This window comes from Pezoporus flaviventris, unplaced genomic scaffold (genome assembly GCF_033815535.1).
Source record: "Pezoporus flaviventris isolate CSIRO_AGI_PZ_B2104156 unplaced genomic scaffold, CSIRO_AGI_Pfla_v1 ptg000008l, whole genome shotgun sequence".
In the NCBI taxonomy this organism is placed as follows: Eukaryota; Metazoa; Chordata; class Aves; order Psittaciformes; family Psittacidae; genus Pezoporus; species Pezoporus flaviventris.
This window is the reverse complement of record NW_026892556.1, coordinates 345,160-372,402: the sequence shown is the minus strand read 5'-3', so window position 1 is coordinate 372,402 and position 27,243 is coordinate 345,160. Positions and strand designations below refer to the sequence as shown.

The following is a 27,243-nucleotide window of genomic DNA, read 5'->3' as shown; positions in this document are numbered from 1 at the left end:
GCACATCTGCCCCCCACCCCCAGCACCCAGGGCTCAGGGAATCCCAGGTTTGCAGGGTGCTGAGCCCAGATGAGGAGCAAACCAGCACCTTAGAGGCCACTGGTCCAGACTGGGCAGTATCCTTTGCTTAGCTGTCCTAGCAGTGCTGGCATCCCCTGTGCTGTATCCCATGGCTTCCACAAGCTCCATTGCTGAGGGAAAGTTGCACACCCAAAATACAAGTGCTGATCAATAGTCATGACCAGGACATGGTCCCAACCATCACAACCCTTCCTGGTGCATTATGATGCACCATGGCAGGATGGTTCCAGTGCCATGGTCCAGCCAAGCTGCTGGAGAGCCACACCATGGATCAACCCCTAGCAGAGCCCCCATTAGTCCTCGAGAGCCACGGCGCAGGGATGTCCTCTCCTCCAGCACTCCCCAGGCTCGAGTCCTGCCCCTGCTCTCCCAACACAGCTCTTGGTCTAGCACAAGCCTGGCATTCACATGCCCCAGGCAGCTGCGCCTGTGCTGATGCCAGGATGCTCCATGTTCCATCCCTCTGCAGATTGCACGGGAATTGCCTCTAAAGTTACTAATTTGCTCATGGATTAATTACCATGTAATTCAGCGCTCCTGGCTCCCGCGATAAGACACTCATTTGCAAGGCAAGGGCATGGGCTCGGCAGGATGCTGATAGCTGGGTGGGGGGAACCAGCCACCACAGGGTGACAGCCACCCCCTTTCCCTCGCTTGGACACGAGGCCGTGGCCCCACGGCACCACAGAGAGTGAACTTTTATTTCCAACAACAACAGCACCTTCCCCGTGGGGAGGGATGGTGGGGAGGGCTGGGACGGGGCGCCGGGGGCGGCCGCTCGCGTGCACACGGTGCACGGCGTGAAGAAACATCCCGGTACAAAAGAAATGAGGATCCGACGGCCTCGACGGCCGGACCTGCCCCGGGGGGTGCAGGCGTGAGCAGTGGGGTGAGCATGGGCAGGGGGGTGCACGTGTCCCCTCCGCACCCGCATCCGGAGGGTGGCAGGAGGAGAAACCACGCAAAGGACGGACAGGAGGCGGCCGCAGCCGGGGGGAGCTCGGTGTGTCCCATGGGAATGGCTCTGGCCACACAAGGGCCCCTGGCCGCCGCGGATGATGGAGCAAACGCAGCATCTTGGCTGGTCCAAGACAGTGGTGCCAGGCACGGGGCTCACACCTCGGTCTGGAAGTCACCATCGGCCACATCCAGGCCGGCACAGGGCCCCCCCCAGTCAGCGCATCGCAGCTCCAGCCGGTCCCACTGGGCACTGGGCAGGGACCCCAGTGTCATCGCCTTGAATGTGCTCCAGGGCTTCGGTGGCGCTGCTGGTGCCTGGAGCTGCTGCTCCTTGGGGCTGGCCGCATCCTGTGGGCAAAGAGGGAGCTGCGGCAAGCAGCCAGGTGCATGGCAATGTCCCACCACCACCACCCTGTCCAGGGGCACAACCACCACCACCATGCTCCATCCCATGTGGGATGGGGCCCAGGCACTTACATTGGCCAAGCTCTTCTCCCCGCCACCCGATGAGACGCTCCACCGCTTTTCTCGCTGTGGAAAAACCCACCGTGTTCAGCTCCAGCATCATTCCAGGGATGCCTCATTTCCCCATCAGCCCCAGTGCATGCAGGGGGAGAGGGAAGGGTGCAGAGGAGCAGACTGGGGTCCCCAGGGCCTCACCTTGGAGGATCCGGCAGCCGGGGCTCGGTACCGGTCCAGTGTGTGAAACTTCTGGTTGAGCTCATGGTAAAGCTCAGAGTGGCGCTTCCGTGTGTGCATCACCTTCTGTGGGGTGAGAGCAGGGCCTGTGGCCATCCACATGGCCCTGTGCCCCTTGGCACATCCTCTCCACTGCCATCCCCATCCCTGACCCCTTCCTGCCCGCTGGGGCACCCAGAGCCCCCTGCGATGCTCCCTCTTGGTGTTTTAATCAAGAGCCAACACTCGTTATTGCCTGGTGTAAACCCCTCTGAGGCTGGCTGATGCTTTGCTGGCATCAAGCAGAGGGAACCAGGGATGAGCTGGTTTAGAACCCGGATGGTACCCAGCCCCATGGTGGGGCTTACCTCAAAGTCCAGATCTGAGTATCGCAACCTCTTCCTCTGGTAGGGGACACACAGGGCCCGGAGCAGGGGGAGGAGATGGAGAAGAAAAGGGAAAGGTCTTTGCAGGCCCAGAATGTGGCGGGGGAAGCTCATGCCAGTCCCTAGGCTGGGGACACGGAGCTCCAGGACGAGGTGGGGACATGCAGACACCCACCATGCTGCCCCATGCAGAGGGTGGGATGCTGAGCAGGGAGCATGGGGGCAATGCATGCTACACCCTCACCCAAAGCCCGTCCCCGGGTGTGTTTCCTCACCAGCCCCCCACTCACCTCCAGGGACCCCACTTTCATGGCAGAGCCGGGCACGGTGCGGGGCATGGTGCGGCTGCGCTCTGACAGCTCCGAGGCCAGGATCTGCCGCACGGTGGGATGCTGCTTGAACTGGAGGCCATAGGGAGCTTTCACGGTGCCGTAGGGCTGGTTCAAGTTCACATTGACGTGATCCACCGCAACGAAGCTGGGGTAGGCATCACCCTCAGCTGCCGGGCGCCCCGTCCCGCCGGGCACCCCTTCCTCAGTGCTCTCATCCCGTGGGAAACGCTTGAGGCTGCTGGTGCGGCGCGGCAGCATCATGTAGTCACTCTCGCGGGGGGGCTCAGGGGCCCGCAGCCACCCGTACTCCAGCGGCCGCAGGCTGCTCTCCGTGCACAGGTACACGGGACCTGGTGCCTCCAGACCCAGCTGCTGCGCCGGGGGTTCCCCCAGCTCGCCCAAGCCCGCCACCACATTGGGTGTCATCTTGGGGACCTGGACCAGGATGCTGGAGGGAGGAATGTTTCCTGGCAGGCTGGAGAAGCCCAGGCCTCCCTCTGAGGTGGTGTTGAGCTTGGGGTCTTCATCCCCATCCAGGGAGATGCGGGATAAGGTGCCCGTGATGGTAGCAGGGTTGCAGGTATTCACCTCCTTGAACAGCACTGTGGGAGGGAGTGGGGTCAGAGCTAGCCCATGGGTCCGACCCCCAGCACAATCTGCCTGTCCCTGTCCCATGGTGACAGCAGCCCCAGCACAGGGGACGGGGACACCTCACCTGTCTGACACGCCAGGTCAACGTCCTTTTCAAAGTCTGTCTATAAAAATACATAAATGGGGGAAGAGAGAGACAGAGGAGAGAGAAAGATGGGGAGAGAGACGGGGAAATGAATGCATCTTGGCCAGCATGGGGGGGAGTGGAGTTTGCAAGGGGGACCCTGCCCCAGTGGGGTGAGCACCCCATGCCACTGCCCGCTGCATCCCACACCACTGCCCGCTGCATCCCTCACCACGGCCCGCTGCATCCCATACCACGGCCCGCTGCATCCCACACCACTGCCCGCTGCATCCCTCACCACGGCCCGCTGCATCCCACACCACTGCCCGCTGCATCCCACACCACTGCCTGCTGCATCCCTCACCACGGCCCGCTGCATCCCACACCACTGCCCACTGCATCCCACACCACTGCCCGCTGCATCCCTCACCACGGCCCGCTGCATCCCTCACCACTGCCCGCTGCATCCCTCACCACGGCCCACTGCATCCCACACCACTGCCCGCTGCATCCCACACCACTGCCCGCTGCATCCCACACCACTGCCCGCTGCATCCCACACCACTGCACGCTGCATCCCACACCACTGCACGCTGCATCCCACACCACTGCACGCTGCATCCCACACCGGCACTGCTGCACTCACCAGGATCTGAACCTGCCCATTCTTGCAGGAGTCGGGCGAGTTTTCATTCTCCTCGCTCCTGCACCCCCCCATCTGACACTTCACCACGTCCTGGACCTGTGGGGACAGAGCCGGTCATGGCCCCGCAGCCAGGGGTGTCCCCCCCTGCCCTGGCACCCCCGGGGCCACCCCACCTCTCGGCGCAGGAACCCATGCACGGTGATGATGACGAAGCCCTGGACAGAGTTGAAGACGGCAAAGAGGACCTGGAAGAGGATGGAGCGCCGGTCGGTCATGGCGAGCACGGCCGACATCCAGGTCAGCGCCAGCAGAGGCAGGACCACGCAGGAGCTCCACAGCGATGCCCTGGGGCAGGGAGAGAGGGGCTGGGGTGAGCCCATTGCACCGGGGCTGCCCCACAACAGCCCCTCGAGCATCACCCCTCGCCCTGCAATGTGGACAGGGCTGACTGAACCCCAGCACCCCCCCAGGCCCCCATGGACCCCTCTTCTGTGGTGCCCCCAAGTGCTGTCTGGGTGCCTGCCTTAGGGTGAGGGGGGCCAGGGCTCCTTCTGCCCACCCAGGCTGAGCCAGCAGCATTGCCAAGCAGCTCAGGTGGGGCACAGCCACACATCCCTGTCCCCACACAGTGTGAGTGGGGACATGGGGCCACCATCACCCTCCCACAGCCACAAGAAGAGCATAAATGGGGTTTATTTCTTTTTGAACAGTGAATTTTGGGGCTGCTTCTATTGCAACTAACCCCTGGGACCGGGGACCTCCACTGACCAGGGTGCAGTGGTCACAGCCTGGCCCTCTGGATACATCCCAGCCAGGGAGAGGGTCCCAGAGACACCCCAAGGCCAGGACTGTCCCATGCCCCATGGCATGGGTCCCCTCATTCCCTCCCCACTCCCAAACTGCCCCAGGGAAGAGAAGCTGAGCCCTCACGATGATGTGACCTGCGGGAAGCCATGCCATGCAGACGTGATGGCCACGGTGGGGCCGCCCCAAGCACACAGCCTTCACCCTGCCCGTGGGACCCCCAACCCAGAGCATGTCCCCCACCCAGGGCGATGCCCACAGCCCCCCCCCCCGGGGTGCAAGGCTGTGCTGGGGGCGGGGGGGACGCGTGGTGGGCACTAACATGGCACTGCTGGCGGTGGCGGAGGTCATGGCCGCGCTGGACACCACGCCGCACTTGGTGCATTTCAGCAGCAGGTTGCCGCAGGGGGGGGGCTTGGAGCTATGAGCCCACCATCCCCCCGGCGCCCCACGGCCAGGACCGGGCCACGCGGGGATGCAGGTGAGGGGAGCAAGGCCATGGGAGAGCGGGGTAGACGGACAGATAGAGGGATGGATGGATGGATGGATGGATGGATGGATGGATGGATGGATGGATGGATGGATGGATGGATGGATGGAGGGATGGATGGAGGGATGGATGGATGGAGGGAGGGAGAGAGGGAGGAATGGATGGGTGGATGGATGGATGGAGGGAGGGAGGGAAGGGGGAATGGAGAGAGGCAAAAAGCAAATGGGAGAAGAAAAAGAGAGAGAAGAGTCGGGTTAGTTGAGGGAAGCAGCAGTTGTTAATGATGAGCGGTGGCGGGATGGGGCAGGCAGGGCTCAGCCCCCTCCGCTGGCAGCAGGGAATGGGCTCCGCAGAGTGCGGCTCCCCCTTCCCCAGGGGAAGGTGCTGGGGTGACCTCCCCCCACCAGCAGCCTGCAACAAGGGGCTGTGGCTGCCCCATGCTTGGCTCCCACCACCCGCTGCTGGAGTGAAGTGTGCCCCGTGCTCGGCACGCTGCTGCCGGACACCCCTTGCCGTGCCCTGCGGCAGGGCCGGGAGCACCGCGGCAGCCCCGGGACAGCCCCGCGGGCGCAGGGCACTTACCCAGCTCGCTGCTTTTTGGACTTATCTGAAATGCCATCGCGGGACATGAGCTTGTTGAACACGATGATGCCCACCAGCATGTTCACCTTGGGCGAGAGCGGCGCCGGGATTAGGGCATGGAGCCCTCGGCGAGGCAGGGCTGGCACCCACCACGCACCGGGGTGGGGTTTGGGGGTCTCAGGCTCGGGGTCAGCTCACCAGCACGATGACAGCAGCGGGTCCCACGAAGGCGTAGAGCAAACCGCCCTCCAGCGAGAGCCAGCAGCTGCAGGGATTGTGCTGTGTCAGGGGCTGGTGGAGATGGGACCATCCGGGTCCCCATCTCCTGCTCCCAGCACTGCTTCCAGCCCAGGGCGATCCCATGCCCAGCCTTATGTCCCCCTGCCCCCACGTACTAGCTTGCTGTTCCGTAGCCTTTGGTCCGTGTGAAGCCAACAGAGACTGCGACCACGAGGGCTGGCAACCCTGAAGAGGGGAGATGAGGCTGCAGCTGCAGGGGGTGGCAGCCCTGTTACCCCCCAGCATCACCCCCGTGAATGGGGATGGGGCCTTTTTGTCAGCCCTCCATGGTCTGGGTGCTCAGAGGAGCCAAGACACCAGGGTCTGCTTTCCTCCACTGCGCCTCAGTTTCCCCTCCTGACAACCCTGCAGTGCCTCCCCTCTGCCCATCGGGACCAACCCTGCCATGCTCTTACCCCATCCCAAGCACAGGAAGCGTTTCCTGACCAGGCGTGTCCGGATCCGGCCGATCACTGCCAGGTAGGACTGCCAGGCCTCCGTCAGCACCCAGCAGAAGGACGAGAGGAAGAAGAAGTGAAGGAAGGCGGCTGTCATGGTGCACACACCCTGCGGGGATGTGGGTACATCAAGGGGAGGCATCACGGCAACACCGCAGCCACGTGGTGCTTAAATTCCCTAACCCCGGCAAGGTTTGTGTCAAAGCCATGGGCACAAAGGATTTAATCCTGAGATTGAGTTAATCCAAATCCAATCTGATGCTGGGAGCCAGCAGGGATGAGAAGACCGGCCAGGAGAAGAAGGCTCAGACCCCACTGCAGCCCCTGCGCCCACCTAGGGACGCCCATGAAGGGGGCACAGTGCTGGCACCCACCTTGCTGAGCATCTGGGACTGCCCCACAAGGATGAGGATGTTGGAGGCCAGGATGGACACACAGAAATTGAGCAGGATGATGGAGCGCTCCGACTTGATGAACCTGCGGGCAGGAGCAGCATGGGGCTGGGGCACCAGCCTGTCCCACACCAGGGGCAGTGCCAGGTAGCCCAGCTGCTGCTACGGTTATTCCATTCCCACCACGCTGCATTTCATCACATTGGTGCTGAGCCTTTGTTCATGCTGTGCCCCCCTTTTGTCACCCCCTTCCCCCATGGTCTTGCACCCCATGTGCCCCCCAGGTTCCCCTCTGTCCCTGTGTCACCTCCAGAAGGCAGCGTAGATCACCAGCAGTGTCAGCAGGGCCATGCAGGACACAGCACAGCCGATCATCAGCGGCACGGATGGGGTACTCGAGGAGTCCATGGCCTGGCGTGGAACAGGGAGGGGGCCATGGTTGAGCCTGGCGCCCCCATAGCTGCTCCCTGTGCACCACTGGGCCCCTTCACCCCCCTGGTTGGGGACCCCCGGGTGCCGGGGGGTTGGTGGCATTGCAGCTAAGGCGGCTTCCCAGGGACCCATGCCCATCTCCATGCCGACGCAGGATGCAGGTGGAATAGCAATGGGATGGGGGGATGCTGCGGCCAGGCCTGCCCCTCCCCTCCTGGCACACAGCAATGCCCCGCATGGAGCGCTATAGACCACAACAGCCCCGTGCCCACATGAGCCCATCCTTGGGGTGCCAGGGGGCTGGGGTCCTTCCCATGGGTTATGAAGGACACCCCCCTGCCCTCCAGTGCCCACCCCATCCACCAGGATGCCTTCAGGCAGCACCCTGCCTATCGCCATCCTCCTTTGGGACCCCCAACTTGGCGAGGCCCCACAGCCCGGGGATCACCCCCCATCCACAGCCCATGTTCCCAGAAGGCTCATCCCAGTCCCCTACCAGGTCTCTGGGCAGCTGGGCAAGGACCGCAAAGGTGGCGAGCTGGCGGCACTGGCACTTGGTGTGCGCCGGAAGGGTCTCCAGGGTTTGGCAGCTCTCCGTGTCCCAGTTTCCCAAGCCAGCATCCCTGATTAATGGGACAGGGAGAGTGAGGGGGAGCAGTTTGAAATGATCAAACACAGGCGCAGCCCCTCGGCCTCTCCAGACTTAACCCATTGCTGGCCCTGCCTAGGGGGTGGTGGATGGAGGGGTCACTGCCAGGGGCCAGGTTAATCCCCCCCTCGCTGCCCTGCCCACCCTGGTTCTGATCATCACGGAGCTGTGCAATGTGAAGGCTTCATTTTTAATCATCCCAAACAGTTCTGGGTGGAGGGGGACACCACAGAAAGGGGGGGACAGGCCCAGGAGGAGGGGTGGTGGGGATGGATAGGGATGAGGCAGCACCAGGGCAGGAGCCCCCATGGCTCACAACAGAGATGTGCTGCCCCAAAGCCAGAGCCGCCTGGGTACACCCCCCATGGGAACCCCCAGTGGAGGGGCCTGGGTGCCCCGTGGTGACACTGGCCATGCACAGGGAGAGCAGCCATGGCTCCCAGCAAGGCAGAGAATCTGGGAACTGGGCCTGTGGGACAGCTGGGAACGCAGCTCAACCCACCCAGGGCCAGGCTGAGACCGACCGCACTCACCACAACCTATCCCACCCTGTCAGTGCTGGAGCTGCGCTGGAGCCAGTGCCCTGGGGGGCAGAGCCCCCACGGGAGCCTGGCCCCCTCCCCATGCCCTACTTTCCCTCGCTGCTGCCACGGCACCGGGCTCCGTGCTCACAATTGCATCTGGCAGGCTGGCAGCATCAGTGCCACGGCGCAGCCATCCCAGTTCACCCCAGTGAGGGACCGGCCCTGCTCCCCATCCCTCCCACCAGCACCTATCACCCAGCGATGTCCCTGTCTCCACTCACGTCCTTGAGTAGTCCCAGGTGACGCACTGCGGGTGGGACGTTCCCTGTGGACAGAGGGGTGGGTCAGAACTTCACCCCCTGCCCTTCTCCTATCCCCAGAGGGGTATTTGGTCCATGGGGACCTGCCCGGCTCCCCCAGCACTGGCACATCCCCACCGTGGAGGAGCTGCTGGCTTCTGCCTGGGGATGGGGCTGGTGGGACCCACGTGGGAGCACGAGGTGACAGTGCGGGGCTGGGGACACTCACGTTGATGATGTGGGACAGCTCCACCAGCACGAGGGGCTCAGCGGGCTTGGTCGGAGGGCGCACGGTCACCATGAGCACCTTGGAGGTGACGGCCAGGGGCGTCCTGCGGGGGGGCAGCAGGGGCTGTCACAGGGATGGGGACAGGTGCAGGCCCAGCGGGCAGCGCACTCACCTGGGCGCAGGCAGGATCAGCCCCAGCGTGCGGAACAGCACGGCCCCGATGACGAAGTGGGACGATTCATCCGCTTCTGCAGGGGCGGCACAGGGAGAGCGGCGCCGTGAGCCCAGCGCACGCGGGGGCTCATCCAGCACATGGGCACACGTGACAGCACGCGGGAAGACACAGGGAACCCCTCCCCGACACACACACGGCCCACACGGGCACACACGTGTACTCCCAGGTGTGCCGCTACACACACGCAGCCCCAGACGTGCCAGCCCGCACATGTTCACAGGCACATACATCCACGGTCCCAGACATGCTTTCTCACATGTGTGTGAATGTGCACGTCACTACACATGCATGCTCCATGCACATGCATGTGCAGACCCCAGATGTGCACTCACATGTGCATGGTCATACACATGTACATGCATGCAGAGTCCCAGATGCGCACACACACGTGCGTGCCCATGCACATGTACATGCGTGCAGAGCAGCAGATGTGCGCCCTCACGTGCATGCTCACTTGCACACATTCACGCGCATGTGCTGCGTGCTGGCTCACCGGCAGAGGCGAGGCTGAGCACCTCCCTGGGGATGAAGAGCTTGTCCTCGGAGCTGCGGGCCCAATCCTTCATGCCCCGGCGCCCCTTCATCGGGAAGTTGATGTCACTGGAGACAGCGGTGACGGGCTCCCGCTGGATGCTGATCACTGCAGGGGCAGAGCAGATGTCAGCACCCAGCCTCCTGCCCTCACTGAGCCCAGTGCCCCTCCCTGGTGCTCACCCAGGTTGTCAGTGACGATGAGGTTGCTCTGGAAAGCCTTCAGCGCATCCCCCACCAGATGGATGAAGTCCTCCACCACCTTCATGAGGTGCACGGAGCCAGGCGAGACCTGCGGGCGAGGGGCTGTGGTGGGGATGCGCCGGCTGCGCCCCAGCCGCCCGTGCCCGTGCCCGGCTCCACTGACCTGCTGCGCATCCTCCCACTTGTCCCGGTTCTCCGCATCCACCATGTAACTCACCACCTGGAAGAAGCGCTGCAGGGCCGGGGCTCAGCGGGACCGGGGCTGGGCACCGACCACCTCCCAGGGCTGTCCCTCGCCGTCCCCAGCCCCGCTACCTGCACGTCCTCAGAGGACGGGATGTATGTGGCCCTCTTGAAGGTGTCGGTGACGTTGCGCAGGATCTCCACGGAGAACAGCAGGTCCCCGCTGTAGTAGGTCTTGCGGGCCATGAGCTCCAGCAAGCTCCGCACCACCTGCGACATGCCCTCGCCTGCCAGCACCCGCTGCCCCTTGGCCAGATGCTCCCGCAGCTTGTACAAGGGGGAGGACACCGGTGTCAATTGGCCACCAGCACCCTCAGCAGTGTCCCCAAGCTCCTCACCAAGCTCAGAGCCCAGGAAGGGTGGGCGCTGCAGGGCTAATTGCACTACTTAGGGTAGCAGCAGGATATGGGGGTGTTGGGGATCCTTCCCATCCTGATATCCAAAGGACACAGGAGCACAGCCTGGACCTCTGGCTCTAGGATGGGGTCCCGTTTCCCAGCCCTGGCTGGGGGGCCCTGCCTCAGTTTCCCCATGTGGTGGCCAGCCAGGGTTGCCCAGGGATGGGGCAGATCCCCAGTGCTGGGGAGGGGAAGAGGATGGTAAGGAGGGTCCACGCCAGAGCGAGCACCTACTGAGAGATGCAAGTATCGGTACTCGCGGGAGATGCAGCGGGCGAAGCTGGGGACGCCCCAGTAGGCAACACCATGGGGGCTCAGCAGGCACCGGCGGCTGGCAGACCCTGTGTGGGACAACCAGGTTTGGAGCTGGTGCAGGAACCGGCACACTGAGGGTGGGCGAGGACCCTTGGTGCCACCCGTCACCGCCTGCCCTGCACCCCTCACCCGTGGCATTGGGGGGACACTTGTTGTAGATGATCTCCCCTGCAGCCGTTTTCTTCCAGGTCATCAGCATCACGTTCTCGTCCTTGCACATCTCATGGTAGGCTGGGGGGTGAGAACAGGGGGTCAGAGGTAGGCTGGATGCAGGGTGATGGGCACTGGGGTGGGGATGTCCCTACCTGGGCACTTCTTCTCGTTGCAGGTCTTCACCTCCTCGCCAGAGCCCTCGCAGGGGTAGCCCTGCATGCCCGTGCCTTCGCACATGCGGAAGCGCCGCTGCCAGCCCGTGTCGCAGGTCTTGGAGCAGAGGCTCCAGTGGTTCCAGGGGCCCCACTTGCTGTCTGCTGTGGGGATGGGGAGACCATGGGACACCTGGCTCAGCATGGGAAGTGGCACCAGAGGGATGGAGACGGGGCAGGCACCAGCTACAGCTGCCCCCATGCCATGGATCAAAAGCCCCTCTGGGTATGAAATCCATGGATCAGTGATTGAAATCTCCTGTAGACACTACCCGTGCCAGCAGCCCAAGGGCCTCCTTGGGTGCATGGCAGAGCCAAATCCCTGCTCCGGCTGCTGTGGTGGCCATGGCACAGCAACCACCCCTCTCCGCGACTGCGACCAATGCCAAGGGCTCAAAGGACAAGATGAAGATGAGGTTGAAGGACATGATGAGAACAGAATCCATCCTTTGGCCTGCCTACCCCCTGCCTGCTGTCCCTCCATCCCCAGAGCCAGCCCCATGTGTGCACACAAGAACTCGAACATGTTTGCACACCCAAAGCACGCCAGTACCTGTAGCCACCTAGCACCAACGGGTGCCCCCAGCGTGACACAGGGGTGAGGGCACAGGGTGAATCCCTGCCTCCATGCCCAGTGGGTTCAGCTGGTACGAGGAAGGGTGGCTGCTGATCTCTGGCACCACCCTTTGGCTCCTGCTCCCCTACTCCCAAATCTGCATCCTCATGTCACCAGTGGTGACATTGCAGCAGATGAAAGGCTGGACCATGTGCACTGACATGGTGTGCAATGAAGTGGTGTGCAGTGATGTGGTGTGCAATGAAGTAGTGTGCTCTGACGTGATGTGCACTGATGTGCCACGCACTGACGTGGTGTGCACCGTGTGCAGAGCACCGATGTGTCATGCACTGATGTGGTGTGCACTGAGGTGCTGTGCACTGAGGTGCTGTGCACTGAGTTGGTGTGAACTAATGTGCCGTGCACTGATGTGCCGTGCACTGATGTGCCGTGCACTGATGTGCTGTGCCATTGGCACGCGTGGCCTCCCCTCCCGCTCCCTCCACCGCGCGGGGCCTTACTGGGACAGGTGGGGTTGGAGCACTCCCGTGCGTCGGCGTGTGCCCCGTGGCACTCGGCCCAGCCGTGTGCCGAGACGCTGCACTTGCGCGTCCGCTGCTGCGTGCCGTTGGCGCAGGTGACGGAGCAGCGGCTCCAGGCGCCCCACTCCAGCCACTGCCCTTCCACTGCGGGGACAAGGAGAGCGGCGTCAGCCCCCACCGGCCGGCGGCCTCTCGGCCACGGCTCCCCGTGACCCACACCGGGCTCTCTGTGCAACGGGTCCAACCTACGGACGTGCCGGCTCCTCCCGTGCTGCCCCCAATGGCCAGCACCGGATCCTGCCCTGCGCGGGGACCGTCACCAGGACTGGCCCCCTCAGCATCCTGAGCGCTGCGCCTGCAGCACCGCAGCACCCAGCTTTGTTGCATGGCCGCATTCCAGGGACCCTGCCATCGCCGACCCCAAAAACCAGTAGCCCTGGCATCACTCCCCACCAAACCAGTTGCTCTAAGTGGCAGGGCAGGAGGGGAAGGAGCTGCTGTGAGCTTCCATCACTCCAGCAGCATCTCCATGTGCCATAGTGGTAGCTCCCTGGTGGAGCTGCTGCACATGGGGTGCACCCCATGCACCCCATAGCTCCTGACCTCTCTCCGGCTCCCAGCTGCCCACCAGCATCTCCACACCACGTGTGGGGTCCATGCCTGACACGGCATCATCTCTGTCCAATCACAACAGAAACCCCACGGCCACCACCACAGCCTCTCCGGGCACACAGGAGGAAGGGATGAAGATGCCGCACCACACACAGACAGACCTTGAAACCGACCCCCTTTGCCACCTCCGGCCGCCTACCCACGATGTCCCCATTGTCACACTGGTGCCAGCACTGCGCCGGCCACAGGGAGCAGTCAGCAATGGGCAGGGGAGGAGCCAGCTCCTCCATGGTCCCCAGCCTGGTCCTGCCTGCCTGCAGCAGGCCCTCAAGCGCCTTGGCACGGCCGACAGAGCTGGATCTGCAGCCAGGTTTCCAGCAGGGAACGGAGGGTGCGCCCATGTCACAGCACCCATGTGCTCACGGGCTGTCCCCGGTCTTCGTGGGTGCCACCCGTCCCTCGCAGCGCCGCAGCCCCGTGCCGGGAGCTGTGTCCTGGCATTCCCAGGGGAAGGAGGAGCAGGGGGAGGAGGTACTGACCCTGGCAGCTCGCGATATTGCAGGGCTTGGCCTGCAGCTCGGGGCCCTCGCAGGCTTTCCCTCCGCGCCGCGGGGCCACGCACCGCCGCGTCCTGGTCCTGGCCCCTCGCCCGCAGGTCACCGAGCACAGGCTCCACGGGGACCACTCCTCCCATGCGCCGTGAACTGCAACACAGCACAGAGCCATCGCCGCAGCCCCCGGCCCGGGGCGCCCGCCGCCTCCTCATGCCGCCGCGGTCCTGCCCATGGCAGACCCCTTGTGTCCAGGGCTCCATGGAGGAGCCTGGCACGGTTCCACTGGCACCTCCTGCCCATCATCACGCCTGAGCCTGAACCCTGAGGGCCCCAAGCAGGCAGCGGTGCCGCTGCCGCTCCCTGCCCTGCTCCGGCCTGCCGTTCATGTCCTGGCCCCGGCGCACATGAATCCCCACATCCACGCACAGCACGGACCACCCCAACCCACAGCACCGCACCAGGCATGGCTCCTCACGCATAGCACCCATGGGAAATCGGGGAGCGGGGACCCACGTGGCACATACACATCTTAAAGGATGTTCCTGCACGAGCTGTGATCCCCCTGGAATGCCAGGACAGGGCTGTGCTCCCCAGTATGGAAGGGAGTGTGTTTTGGTGGTGCAAAGTCCCCAGAACATCCTAGGCTCAGACAGGACATCCCACACTGCCAGCGTCCCACACAAGACACACAGACACCACCATGGACAGACAGACCAGTACATGGCCCAGTGAGCCCCCAGGCATCCTGCCTGCTCCTTGCCTACAACCTGCCTCAATGCACCAAGCAGCTCATCCCCCTTCTGCCCTACATGGTTGGGGACCCCAACACCACCCCGAGTCTCCTGGCGCAGGCTCCAGCCCTGGCTTCTCCAGCACAAAGCATGGAGACTCCCTGAGTTTCCCAGGATGGAGAGGGGTCACCGGCTGAGCTGCTCCCAAGGCAAACGCCCCGGCACGGCGGCACCCATTCCAGGCTCGCTTGCTCCCCATTGGATTCCCAAGAGCTGGGACAGCTGGGAAGGCGAGATGATGGGGGGATGTCTGGGAGCAGCCCAGCATGGGATGGGCAGCATCTGCTTCCACGACAGTGCTGCCACGCAGAGACACCCTCCTCACCCATCCCAGCACCCCCAGTGACACCCCCACTGTCCCCAGCCAGTGCTGGGCACGCCCCTGGGGCCCCCGTGCCCCCCGTACCTGGGCATGTGGCTGTGTTATTGCAGGTCCGTGTCTCCCGGAGGAGCCCACTGCACAGCGTCCCGTAGGGCGAGGAGACGCAGGAGCGTGTCCGTACCTGGGAGCCCTGCCCGCACGTCAGGGAGCAGACGCTCCATTGGGACCATTCCTCTGCTGCTGGATCCCCTGTGGGAGACAGGGAGAGAGAGACACGGAACCTGAGAGACAGAGAGGGGCTGGGGAGGGTCATGGGATCATAGAATAATGGAACAGTTTGGGTCAGAGAGAACTTAAAGCTCCTCCAGCTCCAACCCTTGCCACGGGCAGGGACACCTTCCACTAGAGCAGCTTGCTCCAAGCCCCTGTGTCCAGCCTGGCCTTGATCCAGGCAGCACCCGTGAGCACAAGGACATGGTGACAACAGCACTGAGGACATAAGGAAGGTGAAGGAGCCTGGGCCACCCTCAGACCTAGGACCAGCTGCATGTGGAGAAGGGGTCAGGGCACAGGATCATGCCCCACATGAGGGACAGCACCAAACCAGGGCAGCCCGGTGCAGTTCCCTCTCCCCACCCAGGCACAGCACTGACATTTACAACCACCTGGCTCTTATTAAGCTTGATGGTGTCTCTGAAGCTATTGGACAGGCCAGAAGAAAAGGCCATCAGTTTAAATTAAAAAGGAATACACAGAGGAGGGCTCTGAAGGGGATAATTTGTCCTGGAGACAGGCAGGATGCAGGGCTCCCATGGAGGTGACAGTGCTCTGTGTCATACAGGGACACTGGGGCTGGACTGGGTCACCACTGGGGTCACCCCACACAGATCCCAGGGGGGCAGGACCCCTTTGAGCACCTGAGTGTGGCCAGGAGGAGATCTGCACGCCAGGCACATGGAGCACAGCCCTCGGAGTGCTGGAGAATCCATCTTGTGCTCACCTCTGAGCCCTCCGACCATAAATCAAGGTGGCGGGGGGGGGGGACGGACGGACAACACAGCACGCTCAGGTGACCCCGATGGATTTGCCAAATAAATACATTTGAACGAAACAATTAATAATGGATTTTTGTCCTTTGCTTTACAAGCCTCAGAGGAAGGCGTAAAGGAAAACCATATCAGTGGAGCAAATCAAGTCACTCTGCAGGCAGGAAGCAAAGGGAGTCACTCCACCTCCATCACCACTCCACCTCCATCACCACTGGCTACCAAGCCTATTGCCACCAGTGTGCTGTGCTGGGGCTGCGCTGGTACCTGTCTGGGCCATGTAGACACCCGGCTCATCTGCTGACCGTGGCCACTGGGTTTTCACTTTCTGGTTCTCCTCAACTGCATTGCCTGGAAGAGAGAAGTGTTCCTGTGAGAGCAGGCAGGGGATGGAGATGAGGATGGGGACAGGCCACAGTGGGTTAAGGGACATTGCAGAGGGATATAGGGATGCCTGACCCACACTGAGCACCGTGTGGCATCCCCAAGGGCAAGAGACGGTTGAGCATGGGTGAGCACACTCATAGACCCCCCAAAATGTGTCACAGCTCCCCCAGACACATCATCCCCCATCACAGGGGCTGCAGCAGGAGCATGGCCTGGGGTGCCGTGTCCCCGCTGTGCTGGGCAGAGGTGCTCTCCCATCCCTTCTGTACAGCTTGCTGCAGTGAGGTGGCACAAATTTATGGCTCGGCTCACCAAAAATAACAACCGATCCATCAAGAGCACTTGGTGTGAAATTAACTGGCACGTGGAGGGCTCGGCAAGAGGGCCCCCGCCCCAGGCCACCCCCTGCCCTGCAGCAGGGGCCCTTGTCCCTGGGCACAGGACACTGGGGAGCTGCTGTGAACCACAGGAAACAGCAGGGGCTCCCCCAGGCACCATGGATGTGCCCCCCAAGCGTGCCAGGGGCACAGTGCTGCGGTGACAGCCAGGACAGAGCCAGGGATGGCACAGCCACCTCACCGAACTCAGTGCGGTGATGTCCCCAGGGGATGGATGGGCAGTGACATGGGGACACCCATGGGCAGGGGAGCCCCCAGCCATGCTTTGGGCATGCTGCAGCTCCTGTTGTAACACACAGAGGTGATCCCAGCCCCAGGAGGGGAGCGCTGCCTGCACTGACACCTATTAGAGCCATCAACAAGACCCAAATTCACTGACTTTTGCCTTCAACCAGCATAACCCCTGCATGGACCCCTTGCTGTCACCCCCAGCTCCTTCCCCCCTGTGCATCCTGCTCCATGTGCAGGCGGTCCCCATAGAGCTGCTCACCCCCATGAGCAGGATTATGCACATCACAGCGAGTGCCCGGGAAACCCATAAATCCCAAGGATATACGAGGGAGCTCTCCCGGGCGGTGTTCAACAGAGGCACCAAATTCAATTTCCTTCAGAGAGCACTAAATCCATGGCTGTCGCTGCAGGGTGGCTGTGGCCGCGCCCAGCTCCCACATCTCTCCTGGGGGTCCCCAGTGCCCCTCACCATGGCATGGTGCCTGGGCTGCAAGGGCAGGGCTGTTCTCCTGGGGACATCAGGGTGTCCCCCATGACCAGTTGTGTCCCCACAACCCACAGTCGCATCCTTCATCACCTCCCTGGGGATTGGTTTCTGAAGGGTGATGGGTTTGGGGCAATGCAGCCCAGAGCTGGAACCACTTAACACTGTGGGCTCTGTGGGGGCCTATCCCTAACACATGGCTGCAAGAGGCCCAACATTAGGCCACAAAGCCTCAACCTCATCCTCATGCCCGTCCATGCTTTCTGCCCACAGGGACCCAGCGCTGTGCTTGCACCAGGGCTCCCCAGCTCCAACATCTCTCTATCCCCATGGGACACCCGGTGCACAGAGGGGGCCATGGCTGGCAGGGGGGGCTGAGGAGCAGCTGGGTGAGTGCCAGCCCCACGTCGCTGCGCGACTGCGGCGCTAAGAGGAGGAGAAGCCGGTGAGATCAGCGCTGGGTGCCCGCCAAGGCTCCGCTCACAGGCACCATTCAGCCCTGCTGCCACCACCCCCCTGAAAGGCGACCATTCTCCACGCCATGGGGCACCGGGGGGAGACCGAGACCCCCCCTTGCCACCATGAAGGGTGCTCTGTGCTCCGGCCCCATGCCCAGTGTGGCCATGCAGGCTAAACCCCAGCGCAGGGGCTGCACCGGGTGGCAGCAGTGTGGCACACGGGGTGGCCAAGGCAGCACACTACCCTTGCAGCTCCAGTACCGCAGGAGCACTGTTCCTCCAGGTTTTAATGGAATGTTGAATGTGGTGTGGGGAAGGAGCAGGGAGTTCATGCTCTCACCATCGCAGCAGTTGCTGTGCCAGCCTGCAGGGAGGTGGCAAGCAGCTCAGTGCCCAAGCGCACCAGGTCTGCAGGGACCCTGCTCTCCATCACCCAGCCCAGCATCCTCTCTCTGAGCCGTGCTTGGCATTGCTAACCCCACCAAACCACCTGTGGAGAGGTGCAGAACCCCTTGAGAAGGACAAGAATGGGGCATCCTGAAGCCCGCAGCATGCACAACACTTGTCAGGCCCCTGACCTTGGGAATGGCTCTTGGACCCAACACTGAGCTCTTAATCATGCACGTGGAGTTGCATTTGAAGGGGGAAAAAAAGGAAGAAACAGAATAAATAAAGCCAGCTCAAGCAGCTCCCCTCGGGATGAGGCGATTTGTAACCCTGCAGCTGTAACAGACCACGGATTTAGTCAGGGGATCTGCCCATAATGACATTTAGCTCCTGAAATAAACGCTAAATCCCAATGAAATTATATATACACCCACAGCCCATCACTACTGCCTAAGCTGCTGGGTAAAGACCCTACACAGCACAGTTGGGAATCACTCCTCCCTGTGCATCACCAAGCACTGACAGAGTGGGAACGTCTGGCCAGATGTGCCCCAAACTGCCTGCATCGCCTCGGCAGAGATGCTCCACGGATGAAGGGAGCACTTGGAAGAGACAGGCCCCTGCTACAAGCAGCCCAACCTCAGTGCCCACGAGAGCACGGCTGCTTTATCTTCACTTGAGGTTCCGTAACAAGCAAATGGCTTCATTCCGGCTGGTTAATAGCCCGGCCGCGCTGTGCCGCGACTTCCTGCCTGGAATAACAAGCGCCCGGGCTGCAGCAGTCAAGGGTAATTTGCCACTGGAAAGGGTCATTTTACCTGCAAATTGTTTTCCAGGTCTCCACCAATGTAGAGTGAAAGGGTTTCTGCCCCGGGCGAGCAGCGAGGCGAGCAGCAGCCCTGTGCCGTGATGGCTGTGCCACAGCAGCCGTGGCAAGCAGCTGGGACTGGCATGGCACGGAGCAGTGCCAGCCGGACCACGGCAAGGACAGAGCAAGGGGCAGCTCCACCCAGCCTGGCCATCGCACCCCACTGCCCTGAGAACGTGCATGGGCAGGATTCGTCCATTGCATGGCCTCCGTGCTCCAAGCACAGCACCCTATTTGCATCCTTCTGCTCTAGGCAGGATTCGTCCATTGCATGGCTTCCCTTCTCCACACACAGCACCTGACTGGCACCCTCTTCCCATAGGGAGCGTGCACGAGCAGGATCAATCCGTGGCACAGCCTCCCTGCTCCACGCACAGCACCCGCTTTGCACCCTCCTTCCCCGGGAGCGTTCCCAGGCAGGCCCCATCCACGGCACCCCCCGGGAAGCAGGGACGGAGCCGGGGTGCCCCCCCCGCGCTCACCGTGCCGCGCGTCGGGCAGGTCGAGGCCGTCGGCATCGCCGGAGCGCAGGTCCGTGGGGCAGCAGGCGGTGGCGGGCGGCGCGGCGGGGCCGCGGGGGCCGTGCCGGGTGCCGTTGTGCCGCGGTGCGGCCGGGGGCTCGGCCTGGCAGCTGCAGCCGGCGTGCGTGAAGCCGCAGCGGCGGGCGCCGGGCGCCTGCAGGCACTCCTCCAGCCAGCGGCAGAGCACGCTGCAGGTGAACTGGCTGGAGTTGTTGTTGTTGATGAGCAGCACCTCCACGAAGCGGAACTCCAGCGCCTGCGGGGCCAGGAGGCGCGGGGCAGCCTCGGGCTCGGCCGCCAGGCAGAGCTGCACGAAGTTCTTGTCGAAGTGCAGGAAGGTGAAGGGCCCCGCGCCCTCGCACAGCTCCAGCTCCGCTTCCTCCTGCTCCTGCTCGTCCTCGGGGCGCCGCGTGGCCGGCGGGGGGCTGGCAGCCTCGCCGCGGGGGTCGCAGGTGTAGTTGGCCAGGTAATGGTCGAGTGGCAGCACCATGGGCGAGAAGTGGGTGCAGACCTGCTCCTCCCGGTTGAAGCGGAGGTAGAGTGAGTATTTGGTGGGGTCGGGGTTCTCCAAGGTCCAGGAGCAGCCGGAGGCGATGGTTGGGAAGAGGTCCTTGAGGGAGAAGGAGCCGTAGAGGACACCGGAGGCCAGGGCAGAGCAGGCACTGGGAGCGGGATCGAAGCCCCGCGTGAGCCACAGGAGAGTCGATATCACAGCCAGTAAGAGGGGACCAGCAGCGGTCATCCTATGGCATTTGCCCTGCAGAAGAGACAGACGGATAGGCAGACACATGGATGCTTCCTAGGAGGCACCCGCTGTGGGTCCAAGTGTGGAGCTGGTCCAGGGGGTCAGTGGTGTGGCCCATGTCCCCACCTCACACCTTGCAGGCAGGGGACAGCCATCGGGAGCCCCTGCTCTGTCTCCTGGGCTGCTCCAAGGCTGCCCCTGGGGTGGGGAGCATGCAGCATGGGGAATGTCACCCAAAAAACACCAGACAGAGACCCAGCTCGCACCCCACACTGAGGGTCCCCCATCACAGTGACCCCCCTGCCCTCAGGAGCCAGCCAAACATAACCCAGACAAGGAGCCACCAAACAGCTTCTGCCCAGACAGGGCTATAAAAAGCCTTGTAGCTATTGCTGGTGCCTTAGAGCACCACGGGGACAGGCCAGAGGCTCACAGAGGAGGCCAGGGCGCTGTGCTGGGGGTACACAGGCACCAGCAGCATGGTGTCCCCCCAGTGCGAGTGAGACCCTGGCACAGGGCTATCAGTGGTTAAAGGACATGTTTCCTGGGCACCACGCCGGGTACGCAGCAGCATCGCTGAGGATGGCTTTTTAATAACTCATTAATAAAATAATGCATTCAGTGGCCTTATTAAACAGGATCGGAGCGTGGCTCTACAGAGGCCGAGGCCACCGCGTGCGTTGGCAGTGCTCTGCCGTGCCAGTCTGTGCCTGGGACAGCCCAGGGGACACTTAGAATGGCCACAGGGGACGGATGGTACTCCAGAAGCTGATTTCCAGACTCACTGAGGTCCCTGCTCCCCTCTATCCCAGCCGTATGTGGGGGATGCCGAGCACTCGACAGGACACAGGGATGCTCTTCTCCATCTCCTGCTCCCAAATCACCCCTGGCTGAGACACCACTACCAGGGCATCCCCCATGCTCAGCGGGGAGGGAGCCTGAGCCTCAGCAGAGCCTGCGCCGAAGCCACGACAGGCACATTACAGCTAAAAATAACTCTGCTCTCATGCAACAGGCGGGCGCTGGCTCCCGCTGCCCTGGCAGCGTGGGGATCCGTGCCGGCAGCCGGCCCCTGCCAGCAGGACACCGGCCTGGGGAGAAAGGGGCTGGGATGGAGCCAGGGGGAGCAGCCACTCCTGCGGCAGGATCCAGGCAGAACCACCCTGATGTAAGCAGGGGGATCTGGGGCAAAAGAAAAGCCCCCTGTCCTGTCCTACAGCCACGTCCAACACTGACAGACCCCAGGGGATTCACCAGGAAACCCCTCACTGAAGGCAGCTCCAGCGGGGAGGCAAGGGGCAGCTGGAGAGGGGAGCCCCATGAGGACCCCCCACTGATGCTCCTCAAGCACGCAGCAAGGACCTGGGATGCCCTGGAGAGTCACAGCCCTCCACTGCTCCAGGAGCCGAGGATGGGAAGAGGAGGAGGGGGAAGAGGAGGAGGCAGAGGAGGAGGAGGTCAGGCAGGGACACGCTGCCGCTCTGCAGCGAGCTCCTGGGGCTCCCGCAGCCTGGCAGGGACACAAGATGGTGTTTGCTTCCCTCGCCCGGGAGCAGTGAGGAGGGATGCTCCAGCACCGCCATCCGCTCATCCCTCCCTGCTGCCGGTGCCCAGCCTGCTGGAAAGCTCACTGGGGATGGGCAAGGCCAAGCAGAGCCCTGCCCCAGCACCCCGGGCTTCCCATGCTTTAAACCCTGGTTGCTCTGGACCATGGGGAGCCTCCCCCCACCCCAAAACTCTGCCAGGGCTGCGGCTGTCCAGGAGCCCGGCACCGTGCCAGTGCCGCTACCAAAGGCCAGGGCTTGTGAAGAGCAGCTCAGATCTGCTCCAGCTCGCTCAGCACCAGCCCCGCTCCCTGCAGCGCTTGTTGCTGCTGCAGTGAAAACATTTCACCGAGCTGCAAGCTGGGTGAGCTGCTGAGCTGCAAGATGTTAACAGATACTTAACATCTGGGGCACCAAAGTCACCCAAATGGGGTCACCGGCACCCCTGACCTGGCACCATGGTGAAGTTATTGCACGCTGCAATGTCCCATCGTGTGGTCCAGCAAGGGTGAGCCCAGCCTCGCTGGGTGCCAGGGCACCACAGCCCGTCACCCCTCTGCCTCCCAAACAGCCTTGGTCCATGCATGGAAATAACACACCCATCAACAGTGACTGCACGCCAGCACTGCTGGCAAATACTGCCCATGGTGGGATGCGGGATGCTGACTGCCCCCAGGACCCACTGCATCCCACTGCCTCGCTGGGCTGCTGCAAGAGTGGGCGCTGCTCCGCTGGGATCGTGATGGCACCGAAGCAGGGCTGGCACAGCCTGGCACACTCGTGTGCTGCAGACACCCGCTCCAGCACCTTCCATTTGCCTTTACTCCCCACCCCGGTGCGGGGAGGGGCTGGGATGTTAATTAAAGCTTTTAAAGAGTCATCACAAGAGCTGGGAAGCAGCCGTGTGGAAGTGACATCCCAGACTCCCTGTTCCAAGGCATCAGAGCATGGTCCCGCTCCATCACTGCCATCGCATCCTTCCCGGCTCTGGTACAGAGCTGAATCCGAGCAGGGCTCATGTCTCCCTCACCACAGCATGACAGGAGGAGGCACTGCTCTACATCATGCTGCACAAACAGGTTGTTTCCCTGAAGATGCTTTTCCTGAATGGGAATATTGGCAGGGATCTGGTCCAGCTCCATCATCCTGGCACAGAAGGGGTCAGCTCCTGACCATCATGCTTCCACCTGCCTGCAGCCACCCTTCTTCAACCAGGAACAGCCAGGAACAACCAACCAACCCCAAAGTGATAAACAGACAGCACTAAATCCCACTAGCATTAATAATCTGAGAAATAATTAATAGCAATGTAAAAGGGATTTGGGTTTTGAGAGACACGCTTTTTAACTCAACAGTGTTCTTTCAATAGGCTGTAGAAAATAAACAATCCATGAGAATTCTTAACACAAAGATGGCTCGGGCCAAAGGCATGAGGGTAAGGAAGGGATGGACAATCCTGGGTGTTGAGCTATGGCTGGAAAAGCCTCATTTCCTGCTGACAGGCTACAGCATGTGGGGAGGAATGGGCCATGAAACCAACTCCATCCCTGTCTGCCCAGCAGTGATGCCAAGGAGCAAGCACCAGAACGAGCTCTTCCCGCCAGGACTGTCCTCAACCTCCAGTTACCAGGATCTTCACGAGTGCTTCAAAGGCATCTGGGAAGCTCAAGGCTGCCTCCACACTGACCCCCAGCTCCAAACCCCATCCAGCACCGACACCAACACCGCAGCTCTACTGAGTAACAATCACTGTGAGCATCACCAGAGCAACTCCACCACATCCCTCCCCTCACCCACCAAACCCCATCCTCCTGCAAGGCGTGCGCACGCACACGTGTGATCACACGTGGGCTCCATCCACACACGGCCCTCAGAAGGGAGAGCGTTATCCATGCTGCTCCCTCCCTTTGCGGCACAGCAACCCCCCCCCGCTGCCCTGCTCCATGACTCCCTCTCTCCATGCTCTCCATCTCTGGCTTCTCCATGCTCTCCGTCTCTGGCTTCCCCAGTGCTGCCACCGGCTCTCTGGCGCGGGCAGGCTGGCAGCAGCACTGCGCTGTAATTAATGGTGCTGCTTTGCCAGGAGCTACCTCAGCCCCGCTCGCACTGGCAAGCACAGGCCAGTTTATTTATTTTACTTAACTGCTGTTGGTAAAACTCCACTCCAAAAGCAGGGCCGAGAGACAGCACACGGAAACCTCCACCGGGATCCGGGATTAGGCTGTGCCAGGGAACAGCATGTGCTGCCTCCCCCTCCACTGGAGTCCCTGGAGGCAAAGCCCCCCCTTGCAGCTGGGCACCCGCAGGGGCTGCAGTAGCTGAGCTGCTCCTGCTGCTTCCAAGGAGTTTCCCTGTCGCTGGGATGTGGCTCCTTCTCCATCAGCTCCATCCTGCAAAAGGGATGGCCCAGGAGGGATCCAGTTGGGGGGACAGGTCGCAGGGATGTGGCTCCTTCTCCATCAGCTCCATCCTGCAAAAGGGATGGCCCAGGAGGGATCCAGTTGGGGGGACAGGTCGCAGGGTGGATGTGTGCTCACTCGAGGGGAACGGTTTTCGTAACCCACCATCTCTTCCAAACCCAGATCCACCAGGAGCCTCCAAAGTTGCCCCAAGGAAGAGAAGGGGCCTGGCTCCATCCTGCTCTTGGGGAACATCAAGAGCAAACAGATGGGATGAGAGCAGGGGGGGACACAGTGGCCCTCATGATCACTGAGGAGCTACAGAGCCTCTGACGTTTGGCAGCCAGACTGCGTGGCTCAGACCCAGCCCTGTCCCCGTTAGAGGATGGCTCCGTGGTAGGAAATGAGTTTGCAGGGCCTGCATCCAGGTTCCCGTGGGGAAGCATCGAGGCATTGCAGCAGCCCAGCCCCGGGGGCTGTGCTAGCAGCTTGTCCCACGGTTTGTGCATCCGTCTGGCTGAGCGTCATCTTCCTCCAGGCAGGGGGATGTGGGGAGCCCATCCTGCAGCCCCCATCCAGCATGGGTCATGGGGACGTGGCAGCGCTGGTTACAACCCAGGGGAAGGAAGACCCATCTATTCTCGGTGCTCTGCGCAGGAGCTGGTGCCAGGACAGGGCTTCCCGCAGCTGCTGAGCGTGCCGGGGAGGACAGATCCCACTGCAGCTCTCTGGGAAGAGGTGCTGTGCTGCACGGCCAGAGGTCCTTAGAGGCATCAAGAAGAGCTGGAGGCAGCTGGGAAGAGCAGCCAGCGTGTCCCAGGCAGTGCTGGAGCCCCTCTGCCACATGGCTGCCGGTCGAAGAGCAATTGGTCACCCATGGTGCCAGTGCCGGATCCGTTTTCTCTCCAGCAAAATCCGTAGGAGCCTGGCTGCATGCAGACTCGGCTCGGAGCAGGGCTTAGTGACAAGGCTGGACAAACAGCCGGGTGGACTTGGAGAGGAGCTGCTGCCAGGCTCCTGCACTGCCCCACAGCCAACTCCAGCCCCTGCTGCCATCCGTGCCACTGGTAACGAACCCCGGTGAGACACGGGTGCCAATGAGGGTGGCTGGAAAGCAGCCGGGTGATGGTGACAGTGACGACAGCCACGTCACCCCGCTCCTCCCCATGGGCACTGGGGCGATTCCCGCAAGCCAGCTCCATCCCCATGAGCCCTCCTTGGCTCAGCCACCGCCTTCAAAGGGGGACAGGTCAGTCCCAAACAACCACCCCACCACCCGCTGGGAGCATTCTAGCTCAGTGCCAGCCCCATGCCACCAACTCCACAGCCATCAGCAGCACCCATCCAGAAACCCCGACCAGACATTGTGCCACAGCAGCCACCCTAGGGCCACCTCTCACGTCCCCAGCGTCCCTGGCTGCCAGGCGCCATCCAGCACAGGCAGCAGTGACATGACCTAGAAAAGCAAAGGGTTGTTCACACGCGGCGCTGCCGTGAGCCCCCAGGACCGACCATGTAGGCAACAGTGCACACGCACCCCTGCTTCAACAAGTGACCTGCACCAACACACACACACACGCATGCACACGTGGCACCCCTCCCACCATCCACCCCAGGTCCCATGGGGAAGGGAAGCAATTCCCAGCTCCCCCCAGATCCACCTGAATGCCTCATGTGCCCACACCGGCACACGCTGGGTGCCCACAGTGCCCAGGTGCCGTGACACGAAGGGTCCCCACCACCAGCACTGCACAAAGCCCCACGCAGGGAGAGCTGCAACACCACCCGCTGCCAACACGTGGGCCCACACTCCTGGTGCATGCCAAAACCCGGGCCCAATGGCATGGGTGATGGCGTGGGGAGAGCACTCACACGTGTGTGCCCACGCCAGGGCTGGCACAGCACGCAGCTGTGGCCTTTCTGGATGACATGCCATGGCACCGTGGTGCCACATGTGCGCCCAGCAACATGTATGTGCCCACCAACACACGTGCATCACCACCAATGTAGGGCTGCCGGAGCCCTGACACTGCTTGTAGGAAGGGACCGGCAACCGGGGCAGAACAGGAGCAGCGGGGGGGGGGACGACAGACGGACGGGGGGGACGGGACGAGACGACGACGACACACCACCGGCAGAACCGAGGGGGAGGACCGGCAACCGAAGGGGGAACATGCTACAGGGGTGGAACCGGCAGCCACGGGGAGGAACCGGGTACCGGGGAGGGGGGGGATGCAGCTCTGGAGGAAGACCGGCAACCGGGAGAACCGGCAATCAGAGCGAGGACCGCCAACCGCGGAACCGGGTAGACCCGGGTAGACCCACGGGTAGAACCGGCAGCCCTGGCCATGCCGCCGCTCGCAGCCAGCCCCGGTACCGAGCGCGCCCCGCCGCCGCCGCAGCCCCGCGCAACTTCCAGGAGGGCCGGGGCCGCCCCGGGGGTGTCGCTGCCAGCACCGGGCACCGGCGGTTCCGCGGCGCGGCTGCAACTCCCGTCCCCCGCCAGCCACCACCGGGGCAGGGAAGTTGGCCCCGGGGCTGGAAAGGCGGGGGGGTCACAGCGGAACCGGGGCTCTGCCAACCGGCGGCACCGGCCGCCGCATCCCGCAGTCCCCGCTGCGCCGCGGATCGGGGGCGGGGAGAGCAGAGCTCATCGGGGCTCGGTGCCCCGGGAAGGACGGGGGGGGGGGGGGGGGGTCGGTGCACCCGGTGTGGGGGGGGTGCCGGTGCACCGGGGGTGTGGAGGGGTCCCGGTTCCCCGCCGCCGCCCTTACCTGCGCTCCGTCAGCAGCGCGGCGCGGCGTGCAGCGGGATGGCCATTCCCGAGCGGCGGCGGCGGCTGCCGGTGCCCGGGCGCGCCCGGGGGAGCGCGGCGGCGCGCGGGGCCGGGAGCGGGCGCGCCGGGCCCCGGTAGCGGCGGAGGGGAGGGGAAGGAGGCGGGGGGGGGGGGGGGGGGGAGAGATGGGGGGGAGAGGCGGCGGCGCGCGCCGCTCGGGCACTTGCTGCATGCGCCGGTGACAGCGGTGGGGAGGGGAAGGGGGAGCGGGGGTGCCCCCCCCCGGCCGGCACCCCGGGATGGGGGGGGGGGAAGGTGACCCCCGGGATGCTGCAGCGCTGGGGGGGGGGCGTACACGCACACACATGGACGTGGTGCACACACACACGTGCACA

At 63.1% G+C, this 27,243-nt stretch overlaps 1 protein-coding gene across 12 annotated transcripts in view; it reads right to left on the bottom strand.

Annotated features, from left to right (window-relative positions):
- Nucleotides 1-762: 762 nt before the first annotated feature.
- Nucleotides 763-27,243, bottom strand: part of ADGRB2 (adhesion G protein-coupled receptor B2) — an 80,884-nt gene continuing 54,403 nt past the window's right edge. The window contains exons 1-32 of one of the 12 annotated variants that reach the window (XM_061449761.1): nt 26,847-26,963; nt 19,346-20,141; nt 15,918-16,001; nt 14,689-14,853; nt 13,477-13,641; nt 12,305-12,469; nt 11,168-11,332; nt 10,992-11,093; nt 10,782-10,888; nt 10,222-10,416; nt 10,070-10,138; nt 9,886-9,994; nt 9,665-9,811; nt 9,109-9,184; nt 8,937-9,039; nt 8,690-8,733; nt 7,732-7,858; nt 7,111-7,214; nt 6,786-6,888; nt 6,370-6,520; nt 6,070-6,139; nt 5,873-5,939; nt 5,675-5,760; nt 4,925-5,023; nt 3,972-4,143; nt 3,799-3,894; nt 3,153-3,192; nt 2,396-3,039; nt 2,088-2,123; nt 1,702-1,806; nt 1,519-1,572; nt 763-1,389 (exon numbers count right to left, since the gene is read on the bottom strand). In XM_061449761.1, the coding sequence (XP_061305745.1) occupies nt 1,195-1,389; nt 1,519-1,572; nt 1,702-1,806; nt 2,088-2,123; nt 2,396-3,039; nt 3,153-3,192; nt 3,799-3,894; nt 3,972-4,143; nt 4,925-5,023; nt 5,675-5,760; nt 5,873-5,939; nt 6,070-6,139; nt 6,370-6,520; nt 6,786-6,888; nt 7,111-7,214; nt 7,732-7,858; nt 8,690-8,733; nt 8,937-9,039; nt 9,109-9,184; nt 9,665-9,811; nt 9,886-9,994; nt 10,070-10,138; nt 10,222-10,416; nt 10,782-10,888; nt 10,992-11,093; nt 11,168-11,332; nt 12,305-12,469; nt 13,477-13,641; nt 14,689-14,853; nt 15,918-16,001; nt 19,346-20,126 (4,626 nt within the window). In that variant the 5' untranslated portion in view covers nt 20,127-20,141; nt 26,847-26,963 and the 3' untranslated portion in view covers nt 763-1,194. Of the gene's footprint in view, nt 1,390-1,518; nt 1,573-1,701; nt 1,807-2,087; nt 2,124-2,395; nt 3,040-3,152; nt 3,193-3,798; nt 3,895-3,971; nt 4,144-4,924; nt 5,024-5,674; nt 5,761-5,872; nt 5,940-6,069; nt 6,140-6,369; nt 6,521-6,785; nt 6,889-7,110; nt 7,215-7,731; nt 7,859-8,689; nt 8,734-8,936; nt 9,040-9,108; nt 9,185-9,664; nt 9,812-9,885; nt 9,995-10,069; nt 10,139-10,221; nt 10,417-10,781; nt 10,889-10,991; nt 11,094-11,167; nt 11,333-12,304; nt 12,470-13,476; nt 13,642-14,688; nt 14,854-15,917; nt 16,002-19,345; nt 20,142-23,816; nt 24,097-26,846; nt 26,964-27,243 lie in introns of those variants that run through there. The other 11 variants (XM_061449753.1, XM_061449754.1, XM_061449760.1 and 8 more) reach the window with 11 other exon arrangements.